A 14,960-nucleotide genomic window follows, 5' to 3' on the forward strand; every position below is an offset into this window, starting at 1 on the left:
AATGTCGCTGCTTTTCTTTACACACCGCAATGCTCTGCTAAATTGTTTTCGTCTTTGTGATAGGGACATGATAGGGTACAAACTTGTGACAAATAAAAAATCAAGCAATGATTTACAAAAATATATCGATCAAGGTTGCGATGAACGTCGGAGGGTAACCGCTATGGTTTGGCGCCTTTCCATGGACGTTGGGATACGTATGGGCACCGTGGATCGAGTGCTACCGGCTTGACTCGATCTGCTCTCGAGGCTGGGGATGTTGCTGAATTCTCTTGCCATTGTAGTCTCGTCGGACGATTGAGAATGGAGCTTACGATGGCAAGTACACCCAGGTAGACATAATTGAGGCGATGATTCAGCATCAGCACTTGCTTCAGGCCCTAGAATACGCTGAGCCATGAAAGGGAAGGCATGGGCCATTATAACAGGAAAGGGAAATGGCGAGGGGCTAGAGTCTATGTCACGGGACCAAATATTGTGATCGTACAACAACTGAGTGATTAAAGCCAAGACGACGAGAGTAGTTGCATATACAACGACTAGTATAGCTGCAGTCAAGTGGAACCAGAAAGAAATAGCGACATACCAAGAGCAAAGTGAGCCCAAACAAAGCATTCGAGGAACAGGTATTCAAGATGTACCGTAGTGGGTATCGCACCTTCGAAGTCCATAGAGAACAGTCCAAGGACTGTAGAAGAGATGTCATGTGTCAGAGGACTAAAACAAGGGCTGGTTCCTTACGGATCTCAAATGGGAGAAGACCGAATACCCAGGTAACTTCTACGGCCACGATTTGTGGGCTGAATAATGCCTTGCGCAATATGCTTCAAATCAGTGGATCAAATAAAGTATTTGGACGGACTTGAGCTACACGTACGTCCATAGGGCACCGATGAAGGCAACGCCCGGTATACCTACCAGAACACCTAGGACACTGGCTTCATATATATGAAGCGTATACAGGTGAAGAGATAGCCCAATGCATATTAAGGAGATGATAGCGACCAGTGCTTAATGAAGAAACGAGATTAAAGGATTCAAACACACGATGGGGAAGTGTGACATACCCATCCACAGTTTGCGTATTATCCTGAAGCTGATCGACATAGAGCAACAAGCAGAACACGAATGCGCACACGATAAGATGAATCGCAGCTATAGATCTGTACCAATGTCCAATATGTCAATGGGGGCGGCTGACTGTTCGAAAGTGAACTGGAATTCGAATGGAACGAGGTACCATCCTGATGTCTTGATAAGGACGACCAAAAGCAAACTATTGACAGCACTTTCAAGATTCTTCTAGGTCTTACAGATGGGTTTTTATGTGAGCGAAATTTCCATCTGTAAGACCACTTAGAATTGAGTAGCGTTTACACGTCAAAAGTCACTCGAAAGTGTATCAAGCTATAATCGCGCGAGAACGAGTTACCGAATCCAGGTCAGCAAGCAGATCTTAGGGAAGGTCGCCTCAGCCACCCTCGCGTCACTGCAAGTCTGTTAGCAGTTCACTCAAGTTCACTGGTAATTACATACGTTCTTTGTCTCGCTTCAGATACCATACACCGTTATCATTCCGTTGAGAAATTTGCATATGTCGCAAGTTCGCGTTCGAGCAAAGGAATATGTGGAACTTCACGACCAAGTACAAGTAAGTGCCCACCATGTCCCTCTATAGTTTGCGAGGTGTTTATGCTCCGCAGACTAGCGTTAGCCTGCTAGATTCTTTAGAAACGTTCCTTTCAACATTTCAGAAGGATTTGTCGTCAGTCTCGGGTCAAATTTCCGAACTCCAGGACAGAAGTAAGGATATTGAAAATAGACTAAAGAGTCGAAGGGTAAGTCATATACGCACTAGGTTCCGTCCTCCACTGAACTGCATCATTTATGTCCACAGAGGATTGAGAAACCTTTGTCCAACCTTCTCTCAGACATGACCATCCCTCCATCCCTGGCGACTTTAATACTAGACACTGACGTCGGCGAACCTTGGATACCAGCCATTGACGACTTTGAAAGACGGTTAGACGCTCTGAAGGCTCGTTCTCGTGTTAAGGCTGCTAGAGACCTCGCAGAAGTTGCCGAGGGTTTACGCATAGTGGTATCATTCAAATTCTATTGATTCAAATTTTACAAGCTGACGCGATTTACAAGGCAGCAACTAAACTGCGTAGTTTTTTCTTGGCACTACTGCAACCAGTCCGCACCAATATGTCGGCGAATATGCAAGTCATCCAAACATCGATATTCTTGAAGTACAGACCTTTATTCGCCTTTCTACAACGTCAAGCAGTCAGTGTAGCCCAGGAAGTACAAAGGGCCTACATAGGTGCATCACGCACATACTATGAAACGGGATTTCGTCGGTACATCCGTAGTCTCGGATGGATAAAAGTTGGTCTACATCACTTCAATACACTCAAGATTCTTCTCAATCCTCCTATCAGGCCAGGACCCCAGAGAGGCTTGAGACCATAGTCGTAGGGGCTGGTGAGAAGCAAGACTCCCCGTTGGATGCAGAACGCCTTGGGTATGCAAAGATAGACGGACCTAGCGTTATCCTTGCCTACATGGCCGACGATAAGGCTCACGTGAGTACACTACACTAACCCTGTTTCAAATTCATTGAGTCTAGAATACAGAAAGAACCAATCGAGGCCGTATTCAGGTCACTCTTTCTAGTCTTGATGGATAATGCCACCGCTGAGTATTCTTTCATCAAAACATTCTTCCCTTCGGAGCCTCTTTCGTCATTACCTACAAAGGAAACAAACAGCGCCTTGTTTTCTCCTGCTGCGCTCTTATCCCCTGATCAGGTTGGGTTTGATGACCAGAAATTTGTTGTGGGGTCTGAACTAGGTTCACAAAGAATCACTGGTGAGAATACTCCTGGTCCTAATAGCAGGAGTACATTGCGTCCAAATGCAACGGCAAAGGTGGAACGTGCAGCCTTCGATGCAATATGGAAGCAGATCTTGGACCCAGTCATGACATATTGTCAGGTATGTCCTCTGATCACGTCTCGACAGTACCAGTTCACCACTGAGATAACCGTCAAGGCTTTCATATCTTCGATTCTAGAACCCATCCCACCTACCACTCCTCTACTCACAATGATTCGTCTCACGGAAACGGTCGTCGCGGAGGTACAGAGGCGCGACTGTCCACCATTAGAGACGTTTCTATTTACCCTGCGTTTGCAAATGTGGCCTGTATTTCAAAAGGCCATGTCTGAACATATCGAATCAGTGAAGAAGTTGGCTGACGGATCAACCGGCAGCTACTTCAGTAGAGCTGTTTCAACAACTGATGCTTCCGTTTCGAGTGTAGGGGTCCTGTTCTTTGGTTCTGGTGTCCGATTCTGACGTTTGTTCCTAGATATGTAACAGATATATTACCATGTTCAATTCGTTCGTGATATTGACGGAACAGGATGAAGAGACCATGATCTTCGCCAAGTAAGTAACTTGTTTTACCCAGGTGACAAGTGTACTAACTTTCACAGTCTGTTACGATTTCGAACAGAGTTGACAAAATTGATCATTCATCACACTGACGCAATTGCTGATTCGATTGCAAAGGCGACCAAACAATCAACGATATACGAAGGTCTATTGCAGGGTTTAAGTGTGAGGCTGTCAAGTGATTCCTATTTCTTCCATCTGCTGACCTTTTGGTTCCAGAAAGGAACACATCTTAGCACCCACCCCAAGTCACAAAAAGAGATAGCTTATTGGGCAGAAAAGGAGGAAGAAGCGAGACGAAGGATCATATCTGTTAGTGAAAGCAAAAGGTCCGGAAGGAAGTGAGTGACTATGAGTCCAAAATTGCAAAATCCAGTTAGAATCTACATGTGATGATGATAGACGATAAATATTATGTCGGCAATAAAATAGTACGAAGAAAAGTGGGAATGACTGGACAATCATCTTAGGTATGATAAGGTGGAAGGGGCGACCTCGGAGATGTCCTGAATAGAAAAGTATCTCGTAAGTTGATGGTCTCAGGTTATATGCGCTTCAAGTCCTTACCGTTGATCGGAACGATATGGAGGGAAAGACGCTTTGAGAAGGGAAGCCCCATTCTGCTTTCCTATACCTAGCTTATTCAAGACATCTCGGACATCGCCTGCACCCGCGGTGACGGCCCGTCGCTTGCCTCTCGACTTAGATCGAGTCAAAGCTAGCCTGTTCGCACCCAGGTCAAATGAGGTATGATCGAGAGTCGAAACCGAAGGTGGCCTGACAAGGGCTGGATTGGAAGCATTGCCGCGCCCCTCGAGAGCCTCCCTCAGGTCCGTAACACCTACACCGCGAACGGAACGCGTAAGGCTTTGAAGAGAGAGATTATCAATGGCCATGAAAGCAGGCGAAATCCTCAGCAGAGGCGAAATCCCTTCTCCCAAGTGAGCGCGGTTGTTAGTTTGTGGTTCGACAGCTAATGTGTTTCACAAGTCAAAACGAGCAGAGCTGAAGGAAACAACATGAAACATACAATCCTTGAGAGCGGACTCCGCGGACCACTTGGCTGAAAATCGGCGAAGAAGGCCCTGTCGGTCAAGTCCAGTGGCCTCCTGAGTTGCACGTGCAGACACGATCAAAGAAAGGGCTTCCTCAGCATCTACACCTTGCCACGACGTTGTGACTATTGTGTCTGGCTCCACAGGTGGGAATGGAACTTGTTCTCGTAGTGAAAGAATATCAGCCTCAACATGAGTACGAGACGGCAGCATTGAGGGTTCCGGCATGCACGACAATGCCTATATAAAATCGAAATCATGTTTAAAAGCTAAATCGTGGGTAAGGAAATACCTTCTCAGCCAAATCCACCAGTTCTTTGCAATCCCACACCTGGCCTATCGCTAGCCAAACTCGTGTCAACAGCTCTCTGATGACCTTTGAACGCTGTACACTTCCTGCATCTGCACCGTCCTGTATCTGGGTTGCTCCATGCAATGCAAGCACCATAGGGAGACCAGTCAAAAGCCCACGAATTGGTGTTTGGTTTTGCACTACAGTCATCACGTGGAGGATAAGTGCATAATCTGAAAGCGATGCACAGGTAGATGAAGATATTATGCTGGGGGTGCTTTCTAGCAACCGCTGAGTGGTCGATGCTTTTCGAGATCTCGCCGTGGTCGCTGTAGACCGTCGTTCAGATACCTGTGAAGTTGGTGGAGAGCCACGGCTGTCAGAACCATTTAATTGCAAGCCGGAACCAGTGTCGGGAGTAGTGGGGAGAATATTGATAACAGGCCCATCTCCTGAAGCAGAACACACTGGGGACGGTGATGGACTGACAACGAGCTCCAGAGAAGACGCAGTAGCGAGCGTATACAGGTAGGCATGAACAGCACGTAACGACCTAGTAGTGGAGTCACCGAAGAGCAGCATATTAATGCTACTGGCCTGGTGACCGTGGCTGCCTTCTGTCAAACGTTGAATGGCAGTGTTTTCACCACGTTTTGGGACTTCATTGCTCAAATAAGAGATGAATGCGTTGGCATAGTCGTTCCGCACAGCGTAATCTCGGTCGCAAAAGAGGCTCAGAGTATCGTGCCATAATTCTGGGGAGATTCTAGTCCTGTTAGAGATTCTTGTATGTGGATCTTGAGATGGTACGCCAACAGTTTTCCTTGGAAGATCCGATCCATCCTGGGCGCAGCTCTGTTCCTTTTCGTCGCTGCGTTCCACATGCTCGTGGTTGTCAGCGGCCTGCATTAGGCCTAATAAACCTGCCAGTAAACACCTTATTGCCTGACCACGGCTTTTATCATTGCGACTCCTATCTCGACCTGACAGACCCTGTGTTTCTATTGCAACAATTTTGCCAATTAGGTCGCCTGCTAGGTCTTGGATTTGGTCAGAGTAATAAACGTGAGTTCCTAATGATGCGATGCACTCTATCAAAGCAGGTAGTAAAGCATCCTCGGGGTCAACACCGACGCGACGAGAGACCAGCGTGGTGAGGTTTGAGACAATGTCGGATGTAGATAGATTTACGAGGGGCACTGGAGATGTAAACACAGTCGTCACCATTGCCGCCAAAGTGCTTTGTTGCGGTGTTGAGACGGGCAGGTCCTGTGTGGAAAGTAGACGTTCGACAAGCTGCGATGGCACAGCATAGCGATACTGATATTGCGTCCATTCACAAGTTTTCTGGGCAAACCAGCGGCATTGTTCTAGACGCTCCCAACCTTTTAGTGCATCCAGACTTTCAAATGCTGCAAGCATTATATGACTAATTTGACCACCATTGGAATGTTGCAAGAGGTGCGAAAATGCTCGAAGGCATGACTCTAGCACATCACCGGAAGAAGGGCCACTTTCTCCGTCAACATGTAGATGTATAGATGCTGCACGTCTCTCTAGAGGAGGACGTGTTCGAAATTCGGCCAAGTAAGGCGATGACGGATTCTCTTTTATGACTTTTGCTCTATGAATGCGTCAGAACAACGTACTGAAGCGAAAGAGTCTGATTTTACCTGTCGTCAAGAGTGGACAAGTCGGCGTTGAGTAAATGAAACAATAGGGGGTGAATGATCGAGGTCACTTGTGGCTTGAATTGACTGGACGAGCTATACAGTGCTTCTGAGTTTACTGCACCGGTAAGAGCAGTTAGTCCAACCATACGAGTACTGGTGAGAAGTGACAAAGTCAGCCTGTGTCTGAATCAAAGTGGTATTGCTTCTTACCGGTTTGTTAGCTCATGATCAACTGACTTTATCTCTATTATGCTTTGAGAGGAAAATTTGCGGAGGATAGATATATAATTCTCTGTTAACGTTGCGTCTGAGCCAATCACGTGGCCGTCCGTGTAAGTGCACCAAGCAGTAAACTAGGCAAGGCAAGACGTCGATACTATATCACAAAACACTGTACAGCTATAAGAGAAGACACGCACCACACTGGCAGCTCTAGCACAAACCTCCAAGTCCGAAGAGAGTGCATCAACTGTTATCCTGATACACGCGACGATAGAGGGAGAGAGGAGGGAAATGTCGCGGCGACATTCTGTGGTCAGCGCTCGTATGATAGAAAGCGTGATAAGAAGAAGTCTTTGGAAGAGATATGATGTCAAAAGGTACTCTGGATTCAAAGTAAGCACAATAGACGCACGCTCTGACACGAACATTCCCTGACTGCGCTTTAGTACACTCAGTTCTAACGCGCTTTTCGAGCTCGCTGCCAAGTTTATTTATTTTTCCGGGGCGGTTTGCAGCATAATAGGTAAGTCTAGAAACCTCCTGTGCATTTGGGCGATACTCTGGGCCAGCAGTCAACAGAGAAGAAGAGGGAGGATAACATGCAGCAATTAAGTGCACGTGATTGGGTGTAAAGAGATGCATGGTGGGTGTGTTGGGGAAAAGAGAAAGAAATAGATGAAGGATTGGATGGTAAGACTAGAAATGAGCAGGAGAGTGTGAGTACCAGCTGAAGATACCGCAGGTTATTTCGATACTGGGCACATTTTCTTTGGTGCGGTATACGTATATAGAGGAACAGGTTGGGCCTGTGGCTGAGCCGCGCTGTGTCGTCGTGGGAAGTTTCTCCTATCCCAGTGCAAGCCATCATGATCGTACTCGCAAGTCCAAGCCATAACAGTCACCATGTGGTAAGCTCAACGCGATGAAGATATAAAATAAATCACATATAGATAATCAATTATGGCGTATTTAGCGGTAAGAATACAGATTGAAGCCAACAACATCGGTTTAGTCTTTCATGACAGAGAAGACATAAGTCGACTCCCAGACATAGTCACGTCCAGGTCCATAAATCTGGTTAGCATCATACTCCGGGTTGTTGATCGCGTCGATGTATGACTCTTGTTCGATCACAACGCATGAGTGATCCTGATAGTACGAAGATGGTCCACCCTGATCTTGCTTTCTTGGGATGGGTAGACTAGCATTGTAGATTCCATTGCAAGCGTAGAGCTAGTATCGTCGTTAGTCCTTTTTGAACATACATAATATCGAAGCTAGTTCCTTACTTGGAGAGCAGGCTGGTTTGTCCATGCATCAAATCTATCAGAAGTACGGTTTCAGCTGATTAATATAACCCACGACTGATTTGTACGTCTTCTTACCTGATTCCAGAGTTCACGCTCCACAAGGAGAAATCTGGCGCACTTGTATTCTTGTTATCATAGATGAAACAATTGTCAAATCCGGCGCAACCTGCCAGGACAATCATATGTTAGGCTATATCTCATAAACCCCTTCCAATAACCACCTACCAGTTCCACAGAATTCATAAGGCGCCGTAGCATTGATGCTGTCACCAATTGACTTTGGCGTGTTAAAATCGGCCGGCGTCCCCGTAATATTGACATAAGAGCCGTTAGGAATGAGTAAACCATTTGTTGCTATGATCTGCGAAGAAGGGATATGGGCGTAATGACCAGTCAAGTCTTGCGTTTCATTATAAGCCTCCAAGTTCCAGTATTGGTGACAACTGAGCATGATGGGCGTCTCTGCATCAGCGACGGAGTGCATCTTAATATTCCAGGCACCGCCATTCATCAAGGTATACGTGACCTGTATATCCCCCTATGAGTACAGAACGTGATAAAATACCTCAATCCAATACCATTGTGTGAACAGTACCCGGGAAGCCTTGGAAGCCATCAGGATCCAGAAGTGAGAATGTCACGGTGTGTTTCGTCTGCTCGACGACAGTCCAGTTGCGGCGATCATAGCCAATCAATCCCCCGTGAAGAGTATCAGTACCTTCGAAGGAAAATCAAGGAACGAAAAGGAGAAAAATTGGAGGGTGGCCTTACCATTATTCTCATTCTCAGGTACATGAAACTTGTTGGGGCCAGATGCGTCTTTGGAGATTGGGATGGTGAAAGTACCATTCCTGATTCGATTGGCATATCTAACACAAGTTCAGCATCCGCTTTGTCATCGCATTAACATTTCCAATTACCTTCCTACAACAGGGCCAAAGTACGGATGTCCAAGGGCGTCAGTCGCGTAGTCCGTCTGTCCCGAAATCAAAATGAACAACCCATGTTTCGCATGTTACAGAAAACCCACATGATTATCGAATCCAAGGATGATGTCTCGGAATTGACCATACTAATTTGATTTCAATGCCGGTGTTGACTCTGTCGATGAAACTCACATACCTTGTCCTTGACCCAGAAATTGGTGGTAGTTGCACCTCGGGCCATGAAGTGTGCCTTGAATGAACCATCTGGAGCCTCGAGCTCGATGTGTTTCAGAGGCTAAACAAGGGTTGTGATTAGGTATTCGGAAGGCACAGTTACTAGAGGTACATACATCTTCTGTCCAAGGCGACGCCGGGGAACAGCTCACTACGCTCAAGACTGAGGCAGTTAGGAGTGTAGGGAGCCAAAATTTGACCATCATGATGCCGCCGTCAGATGAACAATGATTCCCTATCGACAAAAGAAGAGTCCAAAAAATAGTCAATATTCCTCTAGCCTAAATACGATCCACTCGGAACCCTGGACATCAAAACGCATAAAACAGCATGATGCTATCACTGGGCACAGTGACCACACCGCGGTCAGCTGACGGTATGTCGGTGACAGCATTATACATTCGAAGGGTGATTCATAAATCCGACACAGAATAATAATGCTGCAGCCAATATCACTCAGGCCCAATTCAGCAATTCAGTAATGGTGTGGTGTCAGGCGGACATAATACATGTCAAGTGGCATATTCTGCGACCGGATCTGGTGGGGCAATGGGCCCGGTATTGATGTCATCTGCGAATGGGGAAAGTCAGCCCGTTTACAAAGAGAATTTCTACCTTTCCAGAATGATAGCAAAGAATTGTAGGTGAAACTTTACCTGGGAATCTATTGCTGAGATATCATCAAACCGCCTTGGCTTGGACTATCACCCCATCTTTGGTGCTCTCTGACTTCAGATAAAGAATGTCAAGTTATAGGACGCGCATTAGCCAAGCTCTTACAGACACCGATTTAACTACACATTGAGGTCCACGATCAGAAGATGAAGATGCAGGACGTTGCCAAGAGTCATCGTGATCAAGTAATCAAATTTCACCAAGATCGGTACTATTTATTTCGGTGCCATTTCACGTTTAGCGCCCACCATGTGATATGAGCCTATGGACTTACCAGTGATTCGTAAGGGGTCATTGCCCAAGTCGACGAAGACTCATCAGGATTCACCAATTGAACTAATGGGCTTTGATAAATTTAAAGGAAAAATATGCTATGATATGGGTGCTAGAGCATTATGCAAAGAAGAGCTACTAAGGGTCGTAGGTGTGCTGGTAGTAATTTCAGAATGAAGGTTATACAGTTGGGCCGAGTCCTGCATTCCGCTCGCATGTCCCATGTGGTTCTGAATCTCGTCCTCGCTCTCGTCTCCAAGCGCCCGGAACTGATTCCAGTCGAACCCAGGGGGATCTATTACAGCGTCCCTCAGAAGGTCCAAGACGTCGCATTGTGATATCCGCATCTGATTCATCCATCTTCTACTAATCATCCAATTCGCGACACCTTTTGGAGGAAGGAGGAAACCGTCCTTCATTGGACCTGCGCAACGTTCTTTCCTTCCAGTACCACGTTTGGGTTTTAGGGTCTTATCAAAGGTCTCCTCTTCATCAAGCATGTCGAAGAATCGCTGTAGGCGGGTGCTCCGCCACGGAAACCCACGGACACGCAAAAATATGGAGCGGTTTCCCAGAGCGTCTTCTTCAGCCTCTGATTCTTCAGAAGACATGCATTCGACTTGAAAAGCTCCGTCGAATGTTATATGTTCGAACGCCTCTAGTCTGTTTCGCGCTTCTGATCGATTGGTCAGTTTCTATATAGACTGCGTTCAGAACAAGACTTTGACAGTACATGATAAGAATATCATACGCACGCCCTTTTTTCTGCTTAGCCTTCTAGCTTTCATTGACTTCGCATCTTCTCGTTGTCTTTGAATTTGAGCAATGGAAGCGTCCCTTTGAGCCTTGAACTTCTGCCTAAGGGTTACGAATGCTTGGTCGAATACAGAGTCTAGTGATTTCTTGTTGAATTCTTTGTCCGGTACGTGCTTATATAACGTGCGATTGATTTTGAGGTCTTTCAGGACACGTGCCTTCATGCGCCCGTTATGGACTGATTGCTTTGGCGTTTTGTCCCAGACAAAGCGAACGGGATCGTTAGAGCCAAGTGAGGTACCTTCAGGATGGCTGTCTGGTAGTTCTTTGTCCGATTCGACCTGCATAACACGCAAAATGTGATTGCGCATAGCATGCTGTAGATTAAACTTTTAATAGCTGTCCTGTGTAGTGAAGTATGGCTCAACTTATTCACCTGAATTGTTAGACATCGCGTATCGTGGTGACTTCTACGCTTTAATGGGCGTACAGGGGGTGTACCAGAGCTAGAGTCACTGCTCTCTTCCTCGTCACTCGCGGGAGTTTGTCTCTTCCTGGCGCTTGACGCACCACCTTGGCGCGATGAGGAAGGATCGACACTTATGAACCTCGCTGGAGGTGAGAATGACGGCGACAGAGCATGGAGCTCCATAGCATTAGCCTCTGACACATTGTCATCTGGATGAACACTTTGAAATCGGCTGGTCGACGGCTGTGCTGACGAGACACTGGCTAAATGCGCCTGGAAGCTCGAGTTCGTCACAGAGACTGGGGTAGGACGGGGTGATGTGCTTGGCGTGGGTTGCTGCTCTACTGTTGGAGGTGAAAAACTGGATTGTGATACAGCTGCCGAGTTGCTAGGAGTTGTGAATGATGATGTTGGGCCATGAGTGCCTATGACGGACTTCAGTGAGGCGATCTCTTGGCGCATTTCAAGCATTCGACGCTCCATTTCTGCCTGCTTCAGCGCATACTTTGCTTCCTGCTCTTGTTCCCAAGCAACTCTACGCTTGCGCTCTATCTCCTGAGCTTCCTTGGTGCTCGTTAAAAGTCGAAGGAGTTCCTGTACAGCGTGGACACCCCCCGAATTAACATTTCGAGAGCGTGCAACGGTATTGCTTCATAGTTTTCTGTAAATATCCAAGATAACTTTCGGATAAGAAGCCTAAACAAACTTACTGAGGAGATGATGGAGGGGCAGCAGCCTGTGGCGGAGGCTCTGAAATCGCAAGTTCTAACTCACTCCTATGGGGAACATATTGCTGTGGTCTTTGTATGACAGGTTGGAGGCTATCTGAGTACAGCGGGGAGGCGTTGGAGGGTCGTGACCGTGTTTGTACGACGTGTGGGTTGAGTGCATCCGAAAGCTCACTGGTTGGCATCGCGGACCATAGGGAATGGTCCCGATTGGGAAGATGACTCCATTAAACTGGTATTTGTATCTGTATTTTCTGAAAGCTGCTGAACAACAATAGCAAATATCACGCGCAAGACCGTGAACGCGTCAGCGATATACGTACCACAGTTCTCTGCAAAATACTGCTACTAGGATTACAATATGGATCAAGATTATTCTCAAATGATTAGCCAGGCGCAACAGCGCCAAGGACCGCGAGGTCGAGGTGATGGGAGCGTACCTGACAAGTAACTCTTACTGTTGTTACCTTGTCTGCATATGCTCATTTGGCTCTCGCAGTGGAGAGGTTATACACATATCTTCATTAGCTCTTCTTAAAGTGAGTTATCATGCTCTCTACATATAGGTATGCTCAATATTCCCATAAGATGCTTAAACATGGTCGAGCGGGTGTCCCGATGGAGGTTATGGGTCTTATGCTTGGGGAATTCATAGACGAATACACCGTACAAGTTATCGATGTCTTCGCCATGCCGCAATCTGGGACGACTGTAACCGTCGAATCTGTGGATCACGTATTCCAAACCAAGATGGTGGACATGTTGAAGCAAACAGGACGGTAAGGATCATAGCATTTCCTTCTATATGTTTAGGGCTTAATGAAAGTCTCTGGGAATGACAGTCCTGAGATGGTAGTGGGGTGGTATCATTCACATCCAGGTTTTGGCTGCTGGCTGTCCAGTGTGGATATAAATACACAACAAGTATACATCAGCCCTTTCTTCCGTGAGGACGTCACCTGATCTTTTTTTTAAAATCTCCTTAGTCTTTCGAGTCTCTACAATCCCGCTCTGTCGCCGTGGTCATTGACCCCATTCAGTCTGTGAAAGGAAAGGTTGTAATTGACGCTTTCCGCTTGATCGATCAGCAGACAGTCATCATCGGTAGGGAGCCACGGCAGACGACATCGAACATCGGACACATTAACAAGCCGTCGATCCAAGCCCTCATTCACGGTTTGAACAGACACTATTACTCGATTGCAGTGAACTACCGCAAGACAGAACTTGAGCAATCAATGTTGATGAACTTGCACAAGAGGAACTGGACAGAGGGCTTGAAACTGCGGGACTTCAATGTCCATAAGGAGAGCAACGAGAAGGCTATCAAGGTCCGTGGACTTCTTTTCATCTTTATAGCGTTTTCCACTCATGTGCTGACCCTGACACACTTACCCCTACTAGTCGATGCTCACATTGTCTGAATCTTATAATAAATCTGTCCAAGAAGAGTCCACATTGACAGCCCAGCAGTTGAAAACACGCCATGTGGGCAAGCAAGACCCAAAGCGACACTTGGAGGAAGCGGTTGAGAAAGCCATGGGTGATCAAGTCATTCAGAATTTGGGTACCATGCTCCTTGCTGAACTATAAAGTTTGGTCCTGTCCTTTTACTGTAACTAGATAATCTGCATTTCCTTTCTGTCTTTGTGTACCTGTGCAAAGGATAGTGGGAATCTGCGTTCATAAACAGACGATGGGCGTCGGATACTCGGCTTAGTGAGCAGATGATATGGGGTTCAAGGTCTTCTGTTCATAAATTCTCGACTGAATGAGGAGTCGTGTGATTGATAGCATTATTATTGACCGGAATTGTTACAGTAACAGTATGTCATCTTTCAGGGTGCCGTCCTCTTCCAGATGAGAAAACATCTTCGTCCGCTGGGTTTTCAATTTGTGCAAAGTGGCGAGGACCCTTGCCACCTCGTCGCAAATGAACGGAAGAGATCCTTAACCTCAGAAAGCGAAGTGGGAAGCTATAGTCAAATGACTTTGGGCGTAACCTCAGTGGTCCTCAGCCCCAAAATTTGATTACCATTGGCGAAATTTCGCGCGAACAATCGACGAAGTATCCAAACTACTCCACTCAGGGTGATGGCAGCAAAAAAATATATGTAAAATACTCCAACTTCTAGAGCGTGAAAAGAAATTATCATCACCGTTGCCAGTGTCCTGTTCTTGCTCTACTTAGCCAGGGGATGACTCCCATCATTTTTGCCCTGCGGATCGCTTTGCCTAACCTCCGTTGAGTCTTCGTCGTTAGTCCTGTCTGCGTGCGGGGCCGTATCTTGCCCATTTCTGTTACAAATGCAGAGAGGAGAGCAGCATTTTGGCTTTCATGAAGTGGGTCGATACCCAGCTGATAGAAGACGTCTTGACGGCGAGCTTCACGACGTCCTGGGCCCACAAGAGCAGGTTTAGGTCTCATGGGAGTTTTCTTGTAACGATGGTCACGGGTGAAATAATGTGGTCGGGTAAACTTGATGGGTAGAGTTGAGCTGCGTTGCATAGAGAAGTAGATCTACACAACGTACCATCCCAGCGGTGAATTTCTTTCGCTCGCCCTGCTGTTTCCATAAGTGATCCAAGTTTGCGGCTGCCGCTACACGACGACTTTAGCAATGGTCAACAACATGAAAGCCTGTAGGACTGACATCGCTCAAGCTCAGTTTTCTTCGCGGCTTCGTCCAGAATGTCGTTCAACGTCTTCGCGTCCGACTTAGGTGGGGCATTAGACACGAATCTCGCTGATACGGGTACAGATGGTTTTGTGCGAATGGGACGGCATGCGAAAGAGCGTAAGGCTGAGAACATGTCCTACGATATAGGATCCGGTAGCGCTGGTGGCGGTTGTTTGGGTCAGAGTGCAGTTGGTAAATTCCT

General features: G+C 46.7%; 7 protein-coding genes across 7 annotated transcripts; 2 read left to right on the forward strand and 5 right to left on the reverse strand.

The window, feature by feature from the left end:
• Positions 1-58: 58 nt before the first annotated feature.
• SERLADRAFT_461980 (uncharacterized protein) lies at positions 59-471 on the reverse strand (the record flags this gene model as incomplete). Its single annotated transcript, XM_007315879.1, has 1 exon — positions 59-471. One exon carries the CDS (start codon positions 418-420, stop codon positions 130-132), a length of 291 nt encoding a protein of 96 aa, XP_007315941.1.
• Positions 472-1,488: 1,017 nt separating this feature from the next.
• Positions 1,489-2,591, forward strand: SERLADRAFT_383475 (uncharacterized protein; the record flags this gene model as incomplete). The annotated part of the gene is made up of 5 exons (XM_007315880.1): positions 1,489-1,651; positions 1,704-1,838; positions 1,898-2,101; positions 2,155-2,394; positions 2,448-2,591. Coding segments are annotated over 5 exons (733 nt in total), but the record flags the coding sequence as incomplete, so codon positions are not given.
• Positions 2,592-3,553: 962 nt separating this feature from the next.
• On the reverse strand, positions 3,554-7,348 carry SERLADRAFT_354988 (uncharacterized protein; the record flags this gene model as incomplete). Its single annotated transcript, XM_007315881.1, has 8 exons — positions 3,554-3,970; positions 4,032-4,437; positions 4,495-4,759; positions 4,812-6,435; positions 6,485-6,637; positions 6,695-6,837; positions 6,904-7,057; positions 7,119-7,348. 8 exons carry the CDS (start codon positions 7,346-7,348, stop codon positions 3,931-3,933), a joined length of 3,015 nt encoding a protein of 1,004 aa, XP_007315943.1.
• Positions 7,349-7,619: 271 nt separating this feature from the next.
• On the reverse strand, positions 7,620-9,432 carry SERLADRAFT_461988 (uncharacterized protein; the record flags this gene model as incomplete). The annotated part of the gene is made up of 10 exons (XM_007315882.1): positions 7,620-7,939; positions 7,996-8,029; positions 8,092-8,182; positions 8,242-8,542; positions 8,595-8,734; positions 8,788-8,885; positions 8,937-8,992; positions 9,047-9,088; positions 9,139-9,237; positions 9,293-9,432. The coding sequence occupies 10 exons, from the start codon at positions 9,380-9,382 to the stop codon at positions 7,715-7,717; spliced, it is 1,176 nt and encodes a 391-aa protein (XP_007315944.1).
• Positions 9,433-10,188: 756 nt separating this feature from the next.
• On the reverse strand, positions 10,189-12,273 carry SERLADRAFT_461993 (uncharacterized protein; the record flags this gene model as incomplete). The annotated part of the gene is made up of 4 exons (XM_007315883.1): positions 10,189-10,819; positions 10,880-11,257; positions 11,317-11,998; positions 12,060-12,273. 4 exons carry the CDS (start codon positions 12,260-12,262, stop codon positions 10,223-10,225), a joined length of 1,860 nt encoding a protein of 619 aa, XP_007315945.1.
• A 108-nt stretch (positions 12,274-12,381) lies between these two features.
• On the forward strand, positions 12,382-13,766 carry SERLADRAFT_461994 (uncharacterized protein; the record flags this gene model as incomplete). Its single annotated transcript, XM_007315884.1, has 6 exons — positions 12,382-12,524; positions 12,577-12,616; positions 12,666-12,856; positions 12,920-13,001; positions 13,064-13,408; positions 13,482-13,766. 6 exons carry the CDS (start codon positions 12,439-12,441, stop codon positions 13,668-13,670), a joined length of 933 nt encoding a protein of 310 aa, XP_007315946.1.
• Positions 13,767-14,064: 298 nt separating this feature from the next.
• On the reverse strand, positions 14,065-14,552 carry SERLADRAFT_383498 (uncharacterized protein; the record flags this gene model as incomplete). Its single annotated transcript, XM_007315885.1, has 1 exon — positions 14,065-14,552. One exon carries the CDS (start codon positions 14,503-14,505, stop codon positions 14,233-14,235), a length of 273 nt encoding a protein of 90 aa, XP_007315947.1.
• Positions 14,553-14,960: the final 408 nt, after the last annotated feature.

The sequence above is a fragment of the Serpula lacrymans genome (assembly GCF_000218685.1).
Source record: "Serpula lacrymans var. lacrymans S7.9 unplaced genomic scaffold SERLAscaffold_4, whole genome shotgun sequence".
Lineage (NCBI taxonomy): Eukaryota > Fungi > Basidiomycota > Agaricomycetes > Boletales > Serpulaceae > Serpula > Serpula lacrymans.